The sequence below is a fragment of the Prinia subflava genome, chromosome Z (assembly GCF_021018805.1).
Source record: "Prinia subflava isolate CZ2003 ecotype Zambia chromosome Z, Cam_Psub_1.2, whole genome shotgun sequence".
Lineage (NCBI taxonomy): Eukaryota > Metazoa > Chordata > Aves > Passeriformes > Cisticolidae > Prinia > Prinia subflava.
In genome coordinates, this window is record NC_086283.1 from 37,650,226 (window position 1) to 37,673,336 (window position 23,111).

A 23,111-nucleotide genomic window follows, 5' to 3' on the forward strand; every position below is an offset into this window, starting at 1 on the left:
CCCTTGTAGTCCTGGCTAGTCTGTGCCTCACTGCAGCAGTTCCTGATAGCAAAATCCTTGAACTATATATGCCATTACACTCAAGTACTGTTGGTTCTACTAATTCTGACAATCTGGTGAACATTGTTCTCAGTCATCCAACTGAAATTGCTTTCTATGAAATCATACCTCATATCCTTGCTTGTGTTTGGTTAGACATATTTAGAAATTTCACCTCATTTATCATGGCATAACACTCAACACCACAGTTTCTGTAAAGGTGTAAGTGAGGTTGGATTATTCGCATTTTCTTCACAGTCACATTTGTATTTTAATAATTACTAGTTCTTCAATTCCTTTTGATGGTTCAAAATGTAATCAGTTAAAAAATAGAGGAGCCAATTTTAGCAAATCCTTGCCTGTTACCATGCCGCAACAATAACCAGTTCAACAGAAGAATAAAATGTACAGTCCATTTTCCAGCTGCTCAGGTGGAAGAACAAATGGGCACATTGTGATTTGTTCAGATATAGAATGCAAAATAATTGTTTATTCACACAACACTCTAATGAGACAACGTGAACTTCAGTGAAGGTTTTTTTCTTTTACAATGAGGCAATTAATGGAAATTACATTCCCAACCTGAGACATGTTCATATTTTTAAAAATTATTTATTCATCTTTAGTGATAATCACAGAATTTCAGAGGTTTTTTGTATTGGAAAGGGGTTGTCTAGTTCCTCATCTCCCATCATGGGTCATTTTCCACTGGACCAGTGTCCCATGCACAGACACAGGGTGAATTTTTGTAGTAGCCATGGCTGAGGCCCAGGGGTTATCCTATATCACCTCCCACAACTGCAGGGGGGCCAGGGGAAGGAACTCTTCTGAGGAGAAGGGGTTTGTTCTGGGTCATTGTAGGGTGGTCTAGGGAGCAGTTGGCTGGTGGTGTTTCTGTGTGAATCATTCACTTCTTTCTTGTACCCTCTGTCAGTAATGTTGCACTGTTTGTTTCTTTATCTCATGGCTGCTTCCAGCACATCACTCTTATCTCAACCCATGATCTTTGCCTTCTGAGCCTCTAATTCTCCTCTCCAGCCCAAGCAGGGCAGAGGGAGGGGGAGGCTGGGAGCAAGAGAGCAGTGCATGGATTCAGTGGGAGCACGAAATTGGAGAATACCATTCCTAAATGACGACAACTAAGTTGCTCAAAGTCTCATCTCCAAACTGCCCTTGAACACTTCCAGAGATGAAGTAGCCACAACTTCTCTGGGCAACCTGTTCCAGTGTCCCACCACCTATGATAATCTGCAAATAGCTGGCAAACAATAGGTGAAAAATACTCTAAATAAAGTATTTTCCAGTTCAGTAGAAAAACTTCTACTTTCCTTCTTTCTTCTTTTTACAAATAGTTGAAGGGGTTGTTTTATAATAATTGTATACTTTCATATAATTCCTTTTTTGAAGCTATTAAGCAGTCCACAAATTATTCTTAAAATAAAAATAAAAGAATCAAACTTACTTTAAGATCAGTAAACATCTTACAAGTCTGACATAATGTCATGGGTTAACACTGGCCAGATGTTAATGCACCTATGAATATATGTTTTTTTCTTAACAGCTACTGTGGGATGTGATCAGGAACAGAGCAGAGCAGGCTTAAATCTTGAAAACAAAAAAAAACTACTAAAACTTTATTACATTACATAAGAACAGGGACAGAAATACTTTTAAACACACAGAGACAGAAATAAAAACTTCTTAGAACATTTCTTTTCTTAGTTTTCACCTCCTTACACATCACTCTTTACAGACTAAAGCTTTGGGTTTTAGATCAAACAATGACCACTCAAAAACAAACTAATCTTCAATTCAGCAAGGGAGAGAAGAGTCTCTCTCGCACCACAGACTGTTCCTCAGAAAACATGGGTCTACTCCTTATGTGTTTTTATGTCACTCGTGGCACTGCTCGTAGAAGTCTGCCAGGGTGACACTCTCTTTTTCCTATGTCCAGTGCTCTCACTGCTGTCCATAGTCTAAAGCTGCATACAGGGCTCTTTTAAGGATACTTGCATGCCGAGCTCTCCCCCTTTTTACCCAGGGGCTGGGGTTTCAGGAGCAGGTCTGCCCTGAGGGCAGAGAGCGCTACTTCATCCTCCCCCTCTCTTCTCTGCTCCCTCCACTCTTCAAGTGCCAGTCACTGTAGCAAAAGCAAAGGCAGCTGTATCTACCTAAAAATGCAGTTTATGTTCAAAAGAGACTTAAGTTCAGTCCATGGCTGACATTATGCAAGAAAAGTCCAGCTCAGAAAGCTACTCCTCTCAGTCTTTGCTCATTAGGTTCTTTCTAATCGTGCTTTATCATCTCGGTCCCAGGCCGCTTCCCTCTCTCCTCCGAAACCACCAGTCATGAGAATCAATGTCTAAGTTTCTTTCTGCCCAGCAAGGGTTAACAGTTTCTATCTCTCGGCAGGGTGCTGCAGGCTCAGGCACTCCCAGGCTCGGCAGCTCCCACGTGGCTGGGCACCTTCTCCCGGAGTTTGGGGTGGGGGGTGAGCACACACAGAAGGCACTTCCACAGTTTTCCACCCCTCCATCCTGGACGGGGCAGCTCAGTTCCAGTCCTGTCCACTCTCTTCTCCCCTCGGAGCTCCGGCTCACCTCAGCTGCATGGTTCTCTTCCAGCTCAGCCATGTGTTTCTCCTTCCCCACCCAGCCTCGTGGCTGGGCAGGGAAAGGAGGCCTAAGAGGTCTCTCTGCTGAGACTGAGATCTAGAAAGAGGCTGAACCCTCTTAGAGTCTTGCTTTTAACTCTTTGTGTCCTCAGAGGCGTGTCTAAACCTCTGAGTGACCAATCCAAGTGCCAGCAGAAAAGCTGATTACTGATTAGCCTGCCTACATCCCCCTGGAAAAATTGACCTCCCCCCGCAACTACGACACATAAATTTATAGAAAATTTAAAGTGCCATTAAATTGAGGTAGGAGAAATATTCACGTATGGGTAATAGCAAGTTCATGATTTTCATTCTGGTTTGCTTGTTGAATTGACACTTTCACTGTTGATTTAATTTACTGTAGCAATAGCTCAAGAAAGCACAAAAAATCATCTTCTTTTCCATAATTTTACTCTGAGTCAGAACTGGCAATTGAAAACTACAGAATATTATTACCTAAATAGACAGCTTTTAATTTTCTTCTGTAACTTACTTTTTGCACCATGTTAGAAATTACTAAGAGAAGAAGCTTCTTTTCCTCATCATGCTGAAAGACACTCAACATGTGCTCCTAAAATAAATGCATTTGAAAATACAGGTTTATGCTGTTCAATTGTACAAAGGGACACTTGTCAGGATGAAGACCTCAGGATGTCAAACATTAATATAAGGCAAATATTTCAGGCCCATAAAGCGCCATTTTCACCTTGCATACTCCTTTTCTTCTGCAATTAAGAAAGCCGCACCTTTAAAAAATTGGGTAATGCTATCAGATTTCTGTGACTTACAAATTCTCCCTATAGAAAGCAAGAAGCAAGACCATACAATAAAAAAGAGATAGGAACAAACAGACAAGCAAGGATGATTTGATTTAATCCTTGTCCTCATGCTGAAAATGGACGAGGTGACCCCTGAGATCCTTTCCATTCTTATATTTCAAACAGTATGAGTAGTAGCTACATATGTAGCAGAAATACTGACATTGAATATGTCTACAACTAAAAGCTTAAAAGACAATAAGAATTAAAACATGATGCTATAGATAAATTGTTTTGTAAAAAGCATTTATGTAAGACAAAATGTTAAGCATATTTACTATACCTAGCACTGTGCAAAAGATGAAAAGTTTACCCAAAAAAAAAAAAAAAAAAAAAAAGGTAAGGAGGTTATCCTAGAGTCTAGAAACTGAAGATCTTTGATTTGGATCCCAAAAATGAATCTGTGTATGTCCAGATGTACTGTTAAATCTATGTTTTCTTATAGAGTTTTGTTGCCTGGAAATATTGCTCCACCACCTTTTGATCACTTGAAATAGCCTAGATTTTATGAATGTTTCAGTTTCACATGCCTGCATGGTGCTTGTACCTGATGATGACATTCACCCATTTCTGTATCCCATGATCAATGCAGTCACTTGCAGATTTGTATGACATAAGTCAATGGTCAAACATAAACACTACGCTATGCAGCCTCACAGAGAGCAGAGTGACTGCACAAAGGACACAGAATCTGTTCTTGTATTTTTGTTCTTTTCCAGACATAAGTATTTAAGTCCCATTTAAATATAAATATATTATTAATTCTGCTTTTCAAACCAAGTCATGTATATAAAGTATACTACACTGGGAAATACAAACATTAATTTCCCACACTTTGAAGTCTGCTGTTCAAACAGCAGTAGCATCCAAACTTCCCAAATCAGTCTGGCCCCTTGGATCCACAAGCTTTTCTAGAGTTGTCATGGGGACCAATTCAAGCACAAAGACTAGCCCAGCACTCCTTCCTGTGCCCTGATACAGCTTGCTCACTCCATAATGAGATACATAAATTCAAGACCTAGTCCCAGCCAAGAGGAGCAAACTCAAAGTGACGACTAGGTTGATCTATATGTCAGATTATTTCTTTCCTTTTGGGTCTTGCAAAATTCAGGAATTATTCTCAGCTGAAGACCTGCACCTACAAAAAGAAGAATCATCTTCATTCTGGGTTGTTGTATTCCAGGCAGCTCATCACTCAGCAGGCTGATGGATTCCCTCCTAAGCCCTTTTGTCTTGTCAGATTTCCATGAAGAGTCTTCACGTTTAACACAAGCCTGAGACTCCACTAAATGCAATGTATTATGCAAGCTCTTAGGATTTGACCGAAGTCTACTTAAAAAAAAACTCGATTTCAACTACAGACATAAAAATGACTGTCGTGGTTGGGGGGGGAGGTGAATTCCTCCAGGGGGATGTGGGCAGTCCAATCAGTGATCAGCTTTTCTGCTAGCACCTGGGTTGGTCACTGGGAAGTTTGGACACGCCTCTGAGGACACAAAGAGTTAAAAGCAGGAGTCTGAGGGGCTCGGCCTCTTTTCGGATCCGGGTGTCAGCAGAGGGACGTCTCAGGTCTCCTTCCCCCGCCTGGCCACGAGGCTGGGTGGGGGAGGGGAAACACGTGGTCGGCTCAGGTAAGCCGGAGCCCCCCCGGGGGTGGGGAGAAGAGAAGGGACAGGACTGGAACTGAGCTGCCCTGTCTAAGATGGAGGGGTGGAAAACTGTGGAAGTGCCTTCTGTGTGTGCTCACCCCCCTCCTCCCCCCCCAAACTCCGAGAGAAGGTGCTCAGCCATGTGGGGGGTTGCAGAGCCTGGGAGTGCCTCGCCTGCAGCACCCTGCTGAGAAGAAACTGTTAACCCTTGCTTGGCAGAAAGAAACTTTTCTTAGACATTGATTCTCATGACTGGTGGTTTTCGGAGAGAGGGAAGCGGCCTGGGACCGAGATGATAAAGCATGATTGGAAGGAATTCGATGGAAGAATGAGAGGAGTAGCCTTAGAGCTGGACTTTTCTTGCATAATGTCAGCCATGGACTGAACTTGAGTCTCTTTTGAACATAAACTGCATTTTTGGGTGGATGCAGCTGCCCCTTGCTTTTGCTACAGTGACTGGCACGTTGAAGAGTTAGAGCGAGCAGAGAAAAAGAGGGGGAGGGTGAGGTGGTGCCCTCTGCCCTCAGGGCAGACCTGCTCCTGGAACCCCGGCCCCTGGGTAAAAAGGGGGAGAGCTCGGCATGCAGCATCCTTAAAAAGCCCTGTATGTAGTTTTGGCCTATGAGACAGCGGTGAGAGCGCTGGACATAGGAAAAAGAGAGTGTCACCCTGGCAGACTTCTCCAGGCGGTGCTATGGGTGACATGGAAACACATAAGGGGTGGACCCGTGTTTTCTGAGGAACAGTCTGTGGTGCGAGAGAGACTCCTCTCTCCCTTGCTGAATTGAAGATTAGTTTGTTTTTGAGTGGTGATTGTTTGATCTAAAACCCAGGGGTTAGTCTGTGAAGAGTGATGGGTGGGGAGGTAGAAACTGGGAGAAGAAATGTTCTAAGAAGTTTTTATTTCTGTCTCTGTGTGTGTTTAAGAGTATTTCTGTCCCTGTTCTTATGTAATTAATAAAGTTTTGGTGGGTTTTTTTTGTTTTCAAGATTTAAGCCTGCTCTGCTCTGTTCCTGATCACATCCCACAGGAGTTGTTAGAGAAAAAACATATATTCATGGGTGCACTAACATCTGGCCAGTGCTAACCCATGACAATGACCAACTGTTAACAGTCATACATTTTTTGCCATTATAAGTAAATTTTTGCAACTCAATGCAATGTAAAACACATAGAATGGGATGATGAAATACTATCAAACTACTGTCATACTATCAAAAACACTATCAAACACTCTGCCAAAGCTTGAGACATCCCAGTAAAAAAGAAACTTAAAAATGTTACTTTGTCCAAATTAGCAAATGGTGAAGCACTCAGAAGCAGCTTAGGAATAAAGTGAATAAGCAAGTGTGAAGTATATAATTTACACTTTACACAATAATTTGGAGTAGTTAACCTAAAAGAACATCGTTTTCCAAGCAAACGAACATGTATTGAGGCCATCTACAGTTAGCTTGCTGAGGCTAATGAGCACAGCTGAGCTGTGGAGAGGCCACAAGGGTTCTCGATGAATATGACATATTCTTTGAGACATATCCCACGAAAATGCCACATATCACATGAATGTTACTGGGAGAGAAAGTTGCATTTAGATGCAGCCTAATTTGCCATTCTTGGTTTGGTCTGACAGCCTGCATATTGGAGGATTTGTATGGTAAGATATGGAGCTGCATATATAGAGCTGTATAAATGAGCTCTAATAAATGTGCTGGGGACAAATCCTTTTAAAATAACAGACAAATAAATCTCTTAACTCAAATACTGGTGCTGAATGTACATTTCTAGATGAAGGCATAATAATGTACTTTTTCAAATAACCCCACAGGTTGTTATTTTGATAAACTTACAACTGGTAATTTTCCATAACTAATTTGATTGTTCATGATGTTCCATATTAGTTCAACTGTTTTTTTCCATTTACTATTCTATCTATATCAAATGAACAACAGAGCTGTGGAGCACTACTCTGATGAGGAATGGCTGAGGGAGCTGGGGGTGTTCAGCCTGGAGAAAAGGACGGGGGGACATGGTTTAGTAGTTTAGAACATGATTTAGAACTTGGCAGTACTGAGTTAACTGTTGGACTCAATGATTCCAGAAGGCTTCTCCAACCAAAATGATTCTATGGTTCTATAAAAATTCTGGCAGTTATTATGAATACATATATTTTGTATTTTAATGCAAACTTATGAAGGTATGTTTGTCATGTTATACAAGTTGAATGACTAAACTGCCACTGACAAATTACAGAGTAGTTTACATTTACACTTTACCTGTAAGAGACTGCTTCAAAAGACCAAATAAGAGACATTCAGAAAAACTATTAACAGTAAGAAAAATAATTCTTCCTTATTCTGAGACAATTCTTCCTTATTTTGAAGATGAAATGAGACGTGGACATTCTTACATATTTGTAATGGAAATGAATGGGAAAGTCTTGATAGTGTTTGTATATTTACCCTTGGAGTTGTGTCACTCTAGGTTTAATAAAAGCCATCCAAAGTTTATATATACATACATACATATATATATACACACATATGTATATATATATATATATATATATATATACACAAAGTATATATATATATACAGATGTGTATATATATATGCACTAAAATATAATAGAAATACAGTCTAACAATCAGTTACTTTTACAGGTGTTTTGGGGATGTGATGAAAAGGACTAAGATACCAACCTGAATAAGCATCCAGCTGAACTGGCAAAGGTAAAGGTAATGGGTAACAGATGCAAGGGCAAAGCAGCTTTCCTCTGAGATATGCTGGCTCATGTAAGCAGAGGCCAGAAATGAAACCTGCCGGGGAAAAAAACAAATACATGCATATTTGAATTAAACAAAATTAATTTAATATTAACAATAAGGGGAAAAAATTAGTTTAGAAATAAAATAAACACTAAATTACTATTTCTGAGACTCAGGAAAGATATCTTGGACATTTAATATTCACCCAAAAGAAGTTGTGTTTAAACACTGTCAACCCCTAAAAACAGCTTTAAACTTTTTGCAGGCCATCTCGTATCTCTTTATTGAGAGATGTTAGTAGTTTAGTATGACCTGAGATTGGCTCAGATGGTTAGAACATGGTGCTAATAATGCCAAGGTTCAATCTCTGTATTCACTTAAGAGTTGGACTCAATGATCCTCGTGAGTCCCTTCCAACTCAGAATATTCTGTAATAAAGTAAATTTTAAGTAGAATGACTTAAATTGAGTTATATTACTCAAATTTAGTACGTTCCTTGCTTTGCTTTACCTGCTTAGCAATTGGATTTGCTGAAGCCTTAGTTGAAAAGTTGTGGTTTTACACCTAGATATATTTTTGACTGGAATGTAAAAGAATATTGATATTGCACTGATGTTCTTGTTGTTGTTAGGTAACATTTATCCTAAGTCTAGGGCTTTTTAATGCTTAGGTGAAGCTTGAAGAATGAGCAAGCACATCTGAGAGGGAGGGAGGGTATGTATGGGCAAGGAGTCAGGAGAGGCACCTATGGGCCATCTGGAACTGCCCTCTGTAAAAGAACCCTGGTCACAGCAGTGACAGCCTCGGGTGGTGCGTGTGTAACTCCTTGAGTGGTGTCAGAATGCTCAGACAGTGGCCTCTCCTTTAACACATTGCACCCTATATGATGAGACTACAGAGAGTCTTAATATTTATTGTTTAAATTTGTTCCCATGCAACATTAGACACAGGTTTTGTAACTGGGGGTGGAGATTTTTCTGTATAAAACTAAAACAGATTTTATCTTCCGATTTGAATAAATCCAGATATTTTATCAAGTAAACAAATTCAAGAGGTATTTACTGTTCGGCTCAGACTGTCAGACATGTAGGAATATACCTCAGCCCCTAAGACAGCAATACTGGACAAAAGAGAGGAAGCAACTATTCCTTTGTCTAATACCATACCAGGATTTCACATTCACAAGGCAGTTACAGTTTGGGTTGTTTTCCACAGATATGCCAAATGTCAAAGGCATTAGATATTGGCTGGATAAGTAGCCAATGCATTGTCTAAGGAACAAAGGTATTCCAACTCTGACTGCTATGAATGTAGCTAGACAATTTCAACATAGCATTTTAAGTTAAAACACATCTCTTTAGCCCCTTCTGGAAATTTCTTTACAGAAGAAATTTGTTAAAACACATCTCTTTAGCCCCTTCTGGAAATTTCTTTACAGAAGAAATGGGTCTACATACAAAATTCAAAAAAGACTTAAGGTGTTAATGTAAAGAAAGGTTCTATTCATCCACTGTGCTGATCATTTTTTCTTTCCCTGACAAAAAAATACTACTTATTTGTCCAACAACACATTCCCTTGTTAGTAACAGAAATTAGTGGGCCATGGAGACTGATTTTATGTACATAAAATCAGGAGTTGGGATAGGTAAGAAAGTTAAAGTAAATTAAGTGATTTGGGATAAATGTGGACACTACTTGCAACAAAACACTCATATGGTACTTGGTAACCCTTACACACTCTCTTTATCATAAAAGTACCCTTGAAAATACAGGATAATGCTACCATACCACAAAATGGAATAATAACAATGAGCAACTGGACAGCGAGTGGACTACAAACACTTATGAAATGCATTTCAATATCTAAAGGAAAAAAAACACACTTTAAGTATTTTATGGTATTTATCAGCTTCTGCTGGGAATTCTCATCTAATCATGGCCACACAACCATTCAGTCATTAAGAGGTTAACACACAGCTTAATAAAACTGGTCTTTTCCAAATTCTGACACTGTTGAAAGAAATCTCATCATCTGGGGTAGGTTAAACACAACTGAAATATATCTGCAATGGCTGCCATCCATGAGGGATAAACAAGAAGTGTTCATGAAAATAACCCCACAGCAGCAGCTCTCTCAAAACCTACCAATAATAATTACCAGTAGTAATTTGCCTAATTTGCCTTGAGCAAATGCTTCTACTGACAACAAGCATCTAAGTGGAAAGGCTTTACCATCTTTTGTTCTCTGAAGCCTTGTGTATATTTCAAGGACAGACTGCTAGGCCAGAGACAGAGACAAATAGGAGATGCAAACACAAAAGCAGACTGATGGAGTCCTGGAAATATGCTTTTAACCCCTTTTGGACTGAATGTTGGCTTGAAAGCATTTTGCATTTATAACCATGAAATTATAATTCCTCACATTCTACTGTGCTTCAAGAAAAATAGGTTTTGCATATTAAAAAAGAGGAGTATATCACTATATCAACGGTTTTCCAATGAAAACAACACAAAGAGTCCATATATGTGTGAAAAATGTATATCTTTGATAGAAACTGACTTTTCTTAAAGGAACAAGACTGCAATATGGCAGGAATAATCCCTTTGCTAAGAATTCATTGTAATTAGTGGCGCTAGAGTAGAGTAGGAAAAAAAAAAAGAAAAAAAATAAGGTAAAATATAACATTTTCATAGACCTGTTATCTTGTATCTTCATCAGAAGATACAAATGAGAGTTGGTTTATAACACAAAAAACCTCACAAACCAACAAATGTGCCTTCCCAATAAAGTGTTCCTTAGAGTGATTGCCTCATGTCTTCTGTGCTTCACTTCGTTATTAACTGTAGTGTGCAGCCTTTTGTAACAACCTATTACTTTAATAACAAAAATATGTGCCATCTACTGGAACAAGTTATTCCCTCTTGGATCTTTAAAATATATACTCATTATAATATGGTTTAAACAGAACTTAGAGTTTAAATAGCCCTTTTCAATCTTTGTATATTGACATTTAGTTCTATGCTGAGATGATAAAATATTTCTTCCTTATACTTGTCAAGGTGATCAGCCTTGACCCAAAATGATTTAATTGATAATCCCTTAAATCACTCAAGTAGCAGGCTGATACTTTTATTAATTTGACTGTGATGGTTCCATACCACACTGAAAATTATCGTGATAGCATATTATTCAAAGGGTTCCCCTTGACTAAGTGAAAAAAACAAAAAAGTTTAAAATTAAAATACAATAAATAAATGCACTTTTGTATAACAGCAAAAAGCTCTTTGACAGGGTCCCCATCTGACAGTCATTTTCTCAGTTAATCAAAGACAGTGCAATTATTTTAAAACTTTAAGACAATTATCTAGCAATTACTTCAAGGAAATTTTTAGCAGAATATTCCATCTATGTCATCAACATCAAACTATAAATGAGATGATTTACAAAATTTTATGTTTCTGTATGAAGAGTATTTTTGTGCCGCTGTTTCCATGTGGTAGGTTGCACCTGAACATCACTCCTCTACTAGCTGAGATCTGCTCCTAGTTTCCAGCCTGCGCTTTTTCATGGTCAGCTTATATCTGGGGTTTTTTTGTGTTGTAAGTCGCTCAGGTTACACATGATTTCCTCCTCTGCGAGGTTTGTAGCATGATGAATTTATGGAAGGCAGTAGTACTCTCTCTCAGGCTCCATTTTTCAGGGTTAATTGAGCCACTGCACAACACAGTACTCTGTAGAGATGCCTAAGCTGATCTGGACAGCAAAAGCAGTTTAGCTCCACAAATACAGCATCTGCCTAGATCAATTTACCTTGTTTCTCACAGTAACTCTACACATTGAAAGGTATGCACACATGTGAAAACTTGTCCTTGTGCAAAAAGTCTTTGCAGCTTATGCACCAATTTCATGGTCCTTCTCTACACTGGTGACACATTGATTCTGTCCTTCATGAAAACACTTAGTCAGGGTTGGATGGTGAAAAGCTGCTGAGATTTCACAAGATTCTCATTCTGCACTTCTCTTACCTCCCTATATACCATGCAAAAACTTCTGATCACAGATTTACAGAACCATTTGGAAGGGACCTTAAATATCATCTAGTTCCAAAATCCCGTGATGGGCAGAGACACCTTCCGTTACACCAGGTTGCTTTAAACCTCATTCAGCCTGGCCTTGAACACTTCCTAGAAAGGGGCAGCTACAGTTTTTCTGGGCAATCTGTGCCAGTTCCTCACCACCCTCACAGTAAAGAGTATTTTCCTAATATCTAATCTAAACTTACTGTCAGTTTTAGTCCTTTCCTCTTGCTCTGTCACTACATACTCCTGCAAACTGTTTCTCTCCATCTTTCTTGTAGGCTCCCTTCAGATACTGGATGGCCACAATCTGGTCACCCCAAAGCATTATCTTCTCCAGACTGAGCAATTCCAACTCTCCTAGCTTTTCCTCATAAGAGAGGTGTTCCATCCCTTTAATCATCTTGGTGGACTTATTCCAACAGGTCCATGCCCCTTCTGGGCTGAGACCTCAGACATGATTGTAGGTGGGGTCTTATGAGAGTGGAGTGAACGGACCAAATCCTCTCCCTCAACCTGCTGGACACACTGCTTTGGATGCTGCCCAGAATACAGTTGGCTTTTTAGGCTGATATATGGTAATACCTCCGTGATTATCTGGTACACACAGCTTTCCTTCTTATTTGTAACCAACTACTCCTTGGTGCAGAATTTTGGTGTTAGCCTACAAGTTATGACTGTTCAACTTGTTCTAGAAAATATTCCTGTATTACACACTTCAGTCTTCAAAGCTATTCACACCTTTCTACATTCTACCTCACTACCCCTTAGCATCAGCATTTCTCTACTTTCTGTCATTGGTGTATTTTGCCTGGGCATGTTATTTTCTGTTCACAACCAGGGCTTTAGGACCAGCAATTGTGGTCCTAAAACCTCTCTTTGTCCCTCTGTCATAGTTGTCTTTTCCCGTTAGTCTGTATGTTCTCAGATCTGAGTTCCTGGACTAATCTCCCTCCATTATTATTTTACATAATTATTTTAATTATGTGACACATTATGTACTTTACTGTATTTATCTCATCAAAGAAAATTATCAGACTAGTTTGATGTAAGTATAAGCACATGTGAGTTCTATTTTCTCATTCATTTATCACTATTGACTTTCAATAGAACTTTTTTTTAAAGTCTTAGATTCTTCTGATATTGTATTAATGGTCCTCCAGTCGTCAATATTAACTGGTTTTTTACTATATATTACTCATATATATTATCTTCCAGTCACATACTGGCACTTAGAAGTGAAAGATTTTTTAAAAGCACTTGCCGTGAAACCTACAAGGTATTCTACAAGTCTTATCAAAGGATTGGGAGCTTTTTTGTTTCAAACTATGAATGCACCTATCCTTTGAATGTTCCTTTTCTCTTGGTAACCATAACCTTCACTTCATGCTACTAACTTTACACCATCTTGACTTTATCTCTGTGGTGACCTTTATTATCACTATCTTCTCTGATGCTGCAAAGATTGAATTTTTTTTCTGTTTGGAGTCACATCTCATATATTTACTTTTCCTGTCTCACTGAAAATTTTTACCAGAAATTTTACATTATTCTCTCTTCATTTATATATAAAAAAATCTCACTCACTAACCAACCAACCAAGGAACCAACCAACCTTAACAAAATTCCACGCAAGAAGACAACACTACTGTCAACCAAACCAAATGCACAAAGTTTATTCACTGATGCCAACTATAGATGATGTGAGCAAACTAATGAGCTTTCTAATGATTGATGAATTTATTAAACTCTAAGTTCAGAATCAGCAGACCTTAACCTGGCCTCATAACAGAAATATACAGAGAACACAATGAGTGTAAGTTGCCTTTTTAATATTGTACAAAAGAGAAAAATGGAAAGACCAGAAGATGGAAAAAATTCCATACCAATCAAGTAAAAAAAAACTCAACAGAGAAGTTGTCTGAAAACTGAAATAGGAATTATGTATGAAAAATAAATAAGAGCAGTAGTAATTCCAGTTTGTCATGGTTAGTGCTGAAATGCTACCATATGTTAGACTTCAAAATAAGGATACAGCACATGACACAAGGAAACAAATCTTATCTTTACTCTGCAACAAACGTAGAAATACTAAATGTGTTCTTTGCCCCAGACTTTTCTAGTTAAGACCAGCCTTCAGGGATGCTGTGTCCCAGAAAGCAGGGGATAAGGTTGGAGCAAGGGAGATATACCCTTGGTGGAAGAGGGTCAGGACTGAGAATAATCTAGCACATGGACAATGGCACCTGATAGGATGCACACATGAGTGTTGAGTGAGCTGGTTGTTGTCATTGCAAGACCTCTTGTGATACCTTTTCAACCATCAGGTGAGTAGAAAGTTCCTAAAGACTGGAGGAAAACAAAGGTCAAGAAATGCAAGGAGGAGAATCTGGGCAATTATCAGCTGGGCAGCCTCATATTCACCCTTGGGAATGTGACAGAGCAGCTAACCCTGCAAATGACTTTATTAAAGCCTTTGACTCTTTCTCTGGTAAGATATTCATAGATGAGTTGTTGAATTATGGGCTGGAAATGCAGACAGTGAGGCTGACTGAAAACTAGTTTGATCTTCTTTGAAAAGTACTGATTGTAAGTCATTTATGTGACAACACTTAAGAGCTGTTCAAAATGCAATTAAGCTCATGAATTTGAAGCACTGTGATGAAAGAAAGAATATTCCTTAAAAAAAAATAAAAAGAAAAGAAAAACCAAGAAAAAATTTAAACAAAATGTTTTTCCTTGCATTTTTTGGCAAACCATATCACATATTTCCATTCAGAGAATGAGCAACATGCAGTGAGGAGGACTAGAAGGTTTGTCTGTTGAAAACCATAGGTAACTTATTAACCATGTTCCAGTCAACTCAAATCAGTCTATCTTAATGTTCTGCCCCAATTTTTCAGCCCGACAATGCAGTAAATACTGAAAAAAAAGTAGTTTACAAAGAACTAAGTCTATCTGATGCAATATTAACCATGCAAGTTGTTAACCAGGAAGTAAACAAGCTGCAAACCAGAAAGTTTTGGCAATAATACTGGAAGTGTTAAAACCCTGAGGCAGTAAGTAAAATAAAAGGTAAAAATAAAATAATAAAGCAGTAAAACCTAATTTATCATTTTAAGAATTGAAAAATGTTTTCACAAGGGGAGAATAAATCCAAGACCAATAAACTTTCCCAATTGCAAGAAGTGATGAAAAGGCAGCATGTTGTGATGGGTCAAGAAAAAAGAACATCTTGCAATGCTTTAGGGGAAGAGCTGTGGAGACGCTAACTCCAGCAAACATAAAAGCATCAAGCAGCTGAACAACAAGCATTTAGCCCTGTAAGAGGGGACAGGGGTGAGGTCTGACAAATCTGCTCACACCAGTTTTATTTTCCCACTTCAACAGAAGCACTCTGCCTCCTGCAGCTGAGAAAAAGATCCTTCCCACCTGGAGAAACCTGCAGAACAACTGATCAACTCTTTTAAAACAATTGGGAGTGTGCCTGTGAGGAACGTGTCAGTATACTTCTGCCACATTTTTGCAATTTAAGTGAAATGCTGTTTCACAGTATGAGCTCACAAAGCTTTAGATCTTCTCCTCTTCTAGACAGAAATGCATTCTTATGTCTTACTGAAATGGATCCTAAGAGTGGTCATCTAATTTCTTTTCACATTAAACTATTTTGTGTCTTTTATCAACTTTATTAAGTTGTCTACATGGAGACTGTCTGCCTTACAGAGGTGGTTTACATGCAGCTATATTAAAAAAAAGAAGAGAAAACAAAGAGCCCAACCACATGTTATCTATGATTATATCAACCCAATCTCAACAGAGGAACAGTATCAAGACCATAATTTAAAGTGCTGTTCCTTTTGTTGTTCCTTAATTGCAATGAACAGTAATGTAGGAAAATAAACACATTTAAACTCTCATGTCCTAACTGAACTGCTCTCTTATGCTTTGAATTTACTTTATATGGGTAAAAAGGGGTTCCCCCCCCTTGAACACAGGAACACTGCTTAATAATAGTGCATATGAATCATAGTTTTTGTTGCTGCTTTGTAGGGCAGGACAGCACAGATGTGAGCCAAGTGTTCTGGTGTTTTCGGTTCTGATAGTAAATGCCAGGACAAAAATACCAACCAAGGATGTACAAAAAAAACTGGAGAGATTCATGGACACCAGCAAATATTTTAAGTCAGTTTTCCTGAAAAAAGTAACAATACAACATACAGCATGTATTACAGCACAGAGGAAAAGGTTGTATAAGTTAGAAGATTTGAAACATAGTATTTGACTGGGTGAAAAGTTCAATTACTAGGATTTTATTTCATATTTATTCTGTATTAATATCATTAAAATAAGCAGATAAAGTTCCTTTGTGAATATTTCAGCTAACTGAAACAAAATACCTTGAAATGCTGAAATTATTTTCACAACAGTGACCCACAGTGCTTTTGTAAAAATATTTACACTTTATTAAGCAGCAGCAGAATAGGTAACCATTTTCAGTAGTGATTAGATGTTAGTAACCATATGTTACTCATTCCTTTCTTTCAGGTGGGCAGGAAAGATGGGTTCATGCTGGGTTCAATCCCTGCTCTCTTTGCTTCACATTTTTAGGCTCAGGGACATTTTTTTGGTTCTCTGAGCAAGGAGATAGCAATCTGAGTGTGCAGGATAGAGGTACAAGGGTGTGAGGCACCATAATGCAGAGCACGCTAGCACACAGCTGACTATGCAGTTGAAGTTAGCTGTTGAGGAAACACAGGGACAGCTCACACTCTTCTCAAAACAAGCTTGACGCAAGCCCCCAACTGCATGAGGTCATCTAACACAGCTTGTCTTCTGCCTCAATTGTACCATACTCTACAAAGAGTATGTTGAGGAAAAATAAGGACTAACACAGTCTAACATCCTAGAAGGTCCTAACCCATTTAGTTTTGCGTCCAAATTCAGAAAAAAATCTGGATAGATTAGTGGCATAGTACCCCATAAAGAGTTTTTGTTATCATCTTCTTTTAGATCTGCAACAAATATACAGGTTGCTTTTATTACTTTTATTGTGACAGAACAAGAGCCAGACATCCTGTCCTGCTGCAACATTCACAATAATACAACAGTTTTAATGTAATGATGCAAATAGAAGCTTCTTTGTAAAAAATCTTTGTAAAACTATCAAAAATTTATCTTCAATTTTTTCCAGGTTCAAGTACTCACATAGAGCTCAGGGCTCTGCTCTGAATGTGCTGATTTGGTCCAAAACAAGCTCCTCTGAGGGACTTTGACTTTCTACAGTAAGATCTGTGTCATATTGTTTTCTATCTAGAAGACCCTGAGCAGATCTGCCCTGAAATATTAATTTACTCTAGAGGTTTCTCAGGTTTGGATCTATGTTCCCTTATGGGGTTTATCAGGAAAAGCTTTCAATAACATGGATTCTCACTTCCTACATTTCTGAATAGAGTTTTCCTTGAAGTTCAGGTATAAGATTCCAGCAACAAGTACACACAAATTTGATGGCATGACCATTTATGAACTCTAAACTGAATTTAGGACTCTATCCAGGTCCAACAAAATGTGATGTTGGGCAAGTAAAATTATTGCAAGGAAAAACATGTGATGACCTCTGATCCTTCATGTAAATAGTTCAGAATGGTCAGTGTCCCATGTCCCATGGTCAGTGTCCCAAGCCTGTCAGTGTTTAAGAGGTATTTGGATAAAACCCTTAAAAAATGCTTGAACTATTCCTCATCCTCGAAGTGATCAGGCCATGGGACTTGATGATTATTGTAGGTTCCTTCCCATCAGAACTATTCTAATTTTTTGTAGTCTAACAATAACCTAAAGATGAGAAATAAAAAATTACTCCACAGAACCCTGATGCTGGCTGGAATAATGTGCAGCTCTCCATCTGCTTGCCTGCAGATTTATCCCCTGTAGGAGTCACAGCACAAAGTAGGGCAGCCTTACCATAAACTGAGGTCAGGATGCAATCAGCATGCAGCCATGGATAGTATTTGAGGCATGGTTGAAAAGGAATCTTATGTTCCTCCACAAGGCTAGTCAGTTGTGAAGGATAAGCTGTGTGTTGTAGTCACATGCTGGAGGAAAGGGACACAACCTACTCTAGTGGGGGCTGTCTCTGCTCACAGCAGTGGGGTTGAAAATAAATAAAACTTAAGCTTCTTCCAACTCAAACTGTTCTATGATTCTATAACTATCTATTTGTTTTCTTAAATAAAGAAAGAATCAAGATGTAATTCCAGACAAAGAGTGTCTTCTGGTTTCATAATGCTTCAGTAAAAACCTCTGCCTAAATTAGCCTCTCTGTACAACTCTGAAATCTTCCTGAGGGGTTTTCCTTTTCTTTTTCAGTCAAAATACAACAGGCTAAGCAAAAAAGTCCTAATTTGAGGTAATCTGAGATATATTTAAAGAATCAGTGGCTGCATACACAGATCAAAAAGCAGGTATACTAAAAATATAACCCCTAACAGAAGGCTGGTGAGAGTAAATTATTATTATTCTCAGCATTGCATCTGTTGGTAGAGTGCATGCTGTCTATGGTCTCAAAAAAACCTCCAGAGCTTTACATATAGAGAGAGATATCTTCACAAGAATATGGGATCTGTCTTCATCTATTGCTTGGAAGAGCTATTTTAACATTCAGTCTTGTGTGAGAGGAAAGAATATTTAATTGAAGCAATTTGACTTTTGCCGAAGCTTTTAAAATATTAATACATTTAGTTAAAAAATTACTTACTAAGAAAGAATTCTTCAACAAAGGCTAATATGTAAATTATCTAGTTCTACTATTATTTTTACCCTATGATATCAAAGAAATGTTCTCCCAGACAGCTAGTGTCAAGATGAGATGACACAGTCTCAAACTCCAGCAGGAAAGGTTCAGGTTGGACAGCAGGAGGAACTTCTCCACAGAAAGGGTGATCAGATGTTGGAATGGACTGCCCAGGCAGGTGGATCACTCACCATGTCTGGAAGTGTTAGAGGAAAGATTTAATGTGGCACTTAGTGCCATGGTTAGCTGACATGGTTAGTGGTGTTTGGTCAAAGTTTGGACTTGATGATCTCAGGATCCTTTTCTAACCTAATTGATTCTATTAATCTGTGAATTCGTGATAAGTATATATTTTTAAATTATTATATAGGAAACTTTATCTGTTTTTTTGGGCAAAAGGCTTCATAATTGTAGAGTAGCAGCAGATCTCCCTGCCTAACAGAAACAGAAAAAGAAACCCTTTAGATTTTGTTGTGCTAGTGGAAAGATTGAGTTTTTAACCCATAATAATCAATGCCACTTAGTAATTGCATGGGCTTTAACAAGCAGTAAAGATTGAGGGTGATGCCACTTGAAGACAGGGATCTTCCAGTATGTATAATAAAATCACTGGGACCATGCCAGTTAATGTAGATTAAAAAGTATTAAATAATATCTTAGTAGACATAGTTTATCTGTTCTTTACAGACTCAACTCATCTTTAAACAAATGGGGGAAGGAACTGGGGCACTAGTGCTCTGAGTATTAACTTAGTTAAAAACAAACAAAGACAAATGCACTAAATATGCCAAAAAGATAAGGATCCTAGAATGTATCTACCCCTGAGCAATAGCATAGATTAGGTATTAAGTACAACTTTTAGTACTCAAACATTATTGTAAAAATAAGTTCCAGAAATGGATGAAGTATTTATAGAATTCAGAAGGTGAATCCTCCTGCCACGGATTTAGTTCAGGGGTACAGATTGAATCACTTTTTCAAACACAAACACAGAAACTTCCTTATCTAGCTATAGCTTGTGCTCTGTGGTCCTGCCAACACGTGAAAAAGAAAGGCAGGGAAAATCAGTTATTCCTAAAATTATTGTTATTCCAACTGTCTTCACACAAGAAGTTATTTAAAATACACTAGTGTTTATTCTGGAGAGCACATGCCTATGAAACTAGTCTGAAAAGTTAGTGCCTGCTACATTATTTTTATATTTAGGGACTCGAACTTCTAATGAACACTACAGAATACAATGTTTTTTAGAATAGTTTCTCATATATATAGTGAGAATACAGAACATGTTATCACACTACCTTCTTTTTTTAAGTAAGTGGGCTTGAAGACAGTAGTCCCTCTCTGGTCTGGGTTGCTGGTTGTCAGCAGTGCCCAGCAGGGGAGAGAATTCACTGAATGTGTTCAGCCCACTGCTTTGCCTGCCATCTGCACCCTGCTGTCCCCTGCTGAGAAGGGTGCTGACCCTTGATGAGGGTCTTCATCTGCCACTGGAACTGCTCTGCAAGCTCCTGCCTTCCTGGGAGGGATCTGACACCATCTTGTCCCTTTGTCCTTCAAGCCATATGGACACACCTGGCAGGTGTAATCTTGGGAAGGGTATTTCCAGCATTTCAGCTCTGCTGACTCATAGTTAAATTGTCATTCACCAGGATTCTCAGGTCCCTTTCCATGGCACTGCTTTCCAGCATCTCATTTCCCAGGCTGTCCACACATGCAGGGTTGCATCATCCTGGCCCGAAGGTCTATAGTAGACTCTCCCTTTATTTGTTTGCCCTTTGGTTCTAACCCAGAGGCTCTCAGCTGTGCCATTGCCAACTGTGAGCTCCACATACTCTGACCCCTCTATTACATGCAGTGCCACCCCAGCCTCTTCTGCCCTGCCTATCCCTCCTGCAGAGCCTGGAACCATCCAACAGGGCACTCCAGTCACAGGACTGGAGTCACAGGACTCATTCCAACAGGTTTCACTCGTGCCAGTGATGTCAAATCTCTGGGATACAGCGAAAGCCTCTCTGGGAGGAGTGAAAGCTCCTCCTGTGCGTTCCTCATGCTCTGTACACGAGTGTAGAAACATTTCAGGTGTGATACATTGTAGCCAACACCTTCTAGAGCAGATTGAGGGATCCCATCACTCATCACCCTTAAGCCTGATTATTTTCCCTTTCCAGGCTAGTTTAAAGCTCTACCAGTGAGTTCCACTACCTGTTGTGTCAGTGCTTTTTCTTTCTTCTGATAAAGTTGTATCCCATCACATGTCAGGAGACCAGGTGTTGAATAGAACATCCCACAAAAAAAAGTCCCGATTTTTTTCCAATTACACCAGTCTCAGAGCCACATATTGACCCATTGGATGTTCCTATTCCTATCAACATTATTCCTAATAGGGCAGCAATTTCTGAATCACTTTCTGTTTTATTGTGTAAAACTGAAACCAGACAAAGAAACTGAAAACATTTCAAATTATTTTCCAACCAACCCTATTGCACAAAAATTGCTTTTAGACAATTAAATATTTAACAGGTGATTAAGACATTATTCTCAGTTCAAGAATTATGTCTTCTACAGTACATTCTACAATAGTAAGGAAAGCTTGTCATATGTAATGATCATATTGCATTTTTAATTATAGTTAAACTGGTATCCAGACCAGTCTGTGTACCACTAGTTGAGTGCAAAAAAATGCTGCAAGAATAGAAAATCTTCTGTGGCTTCACAGAATGTATACTGTATACTGGTGTGCACTGGAGAATTCCTCTCAAATCTTAACTCACATTACAGCATTCAGCATGAGAAAGATAAATATCCATGGCCTAATAATTTTTTCTAGGATTGTTTTAAATACTGGATATACTCCTGCCACTCATTGTACAAAGACTACTTTTTGCTTGATATGACAGAATCAAAGAACTTCAGATCTATGTTCCTCAAAAAGAGTTATTTGTAAGCTGATAGCTGCCTAACTCTGTTTACATTACTTGTCTCAGATGACTCCAGCTCCTCTGCAGGTCAGTTGCTGTAAAACTTAGAGCTGTTAAAGTTCAGCAGGCCCAAAATGATGAATATTTCTCATGCGTATGTGGTAATTCTGCAGGCAGAAATAAGTTGACAGAACACACAGTTTTGAAAACCAGCTTTGCAAAGTGTATACTTAGATTACATATACAATGAAAACAGGCTAAGCAGAACAGCTTTGTATATGGGAGCACATGTAAGAAAGCAAAAACCCTGTCTGCTTAACTGATAGTTCTAAAGCAACTAACCACACTTACTTTCAAGACAGAAACAAAAACACCTTTTCTGCAACTTCTCTTTTTCTAGGAACACAGTATTATCTCTATATGTTATAGTAATGCCAACCAAACAGAGAATATTTGTCTTAAACACTCACACATCTCAAACCTGTCTCCTTACAGAGTTTGTTCCTGTACTTAGTTTCAACCTTTTTCTTGTTCCTACAGAAACAAGGATGTTTTTGCTGTGACCAAGTGTTTCAAATGATTCCTACACTTGACTATACTAAGAATAGCAACTGCTCTCCTCAGATCCCTCACACGTGTTCAATTAATCAACACCAGAAGGTCAAATGTACATAAAACAGCTTATTCATTTATTAACTGAAATGACCTCATCACCATATTTTGGTCTTCTGTTTCTTCTTTATATGTTCATGCAGTCAAATACTATCACTGAAATATCTTCTGAACTACAAACTTGCATTGATAACATGCTACTTGCTTTTTGACACCATAGCTAAACTGAATTTTGTCATTTCAAAGCAAACAATTTCCTTAGCTCCTCAGTTAACCTCATCTATGGGGGCACCTTCCAACACTCTCACTCCCTGCACCTCCCCATTATGCCACCCACCCCCAGGCCATGTTTGCAAATAGCCCAAATGCATGTCCACAGGCACAGTGAGGGGAGAACTTCTGCCATGCACGGCCATCGCCCATGTTGTGTAAGGTCAGTTTTAATTTGTATTGTATCTTTTACACAGATGTGACTTTATCTGTGTTATGCTTAAAGTCAGCTGAATATGAGCTAGCTTCACATCAAAAGCTGCAAAGTGTGACTAACGCTATGTAACACTTGAGAAAATAAGTCTTGTTGAGAGGCCAAGCCCCACATTAGTCTGAACACAAAGCTACTCTTAACTGCAACTAAACAGAGCTGCCCTGGGTCCAGTTTGAAGCAGGGCAAGTTTCTATTTATCTCTGCCAGGAAAGGACTTCACAGGCATACCCTTGCTTTCCGAGGCCTGACTAATAAAATGCCCCTGGGTAAGCTTCATTTTTCACATTGAATGACCACCTGGATGG

General features: G+C 38.8%; 1 protein-coding gene across 1 annotated transcript in view; it reads right to left on the reverse strand.

Annotated features, from left to right (window-relative positions):
- Positions 1-23,111, reverse strand: part of ADGRV1 (adhesion G protein-coupled receptor V1) — a 264,541-nt gene that overhangs the window by 75,305 nt on the left and 166,125 nt on the right. The window contains exon 84 of the mRNA XM_063423040.1: positions 7,860-7,976. Within this exon, the coding sequence (XP_063279110.1) occupies positions 7,860-7,976 (117 nt within the window). The remainder of the gene's footprint in view (positions 1-7,859; positions 7,977-23,111) is intronic.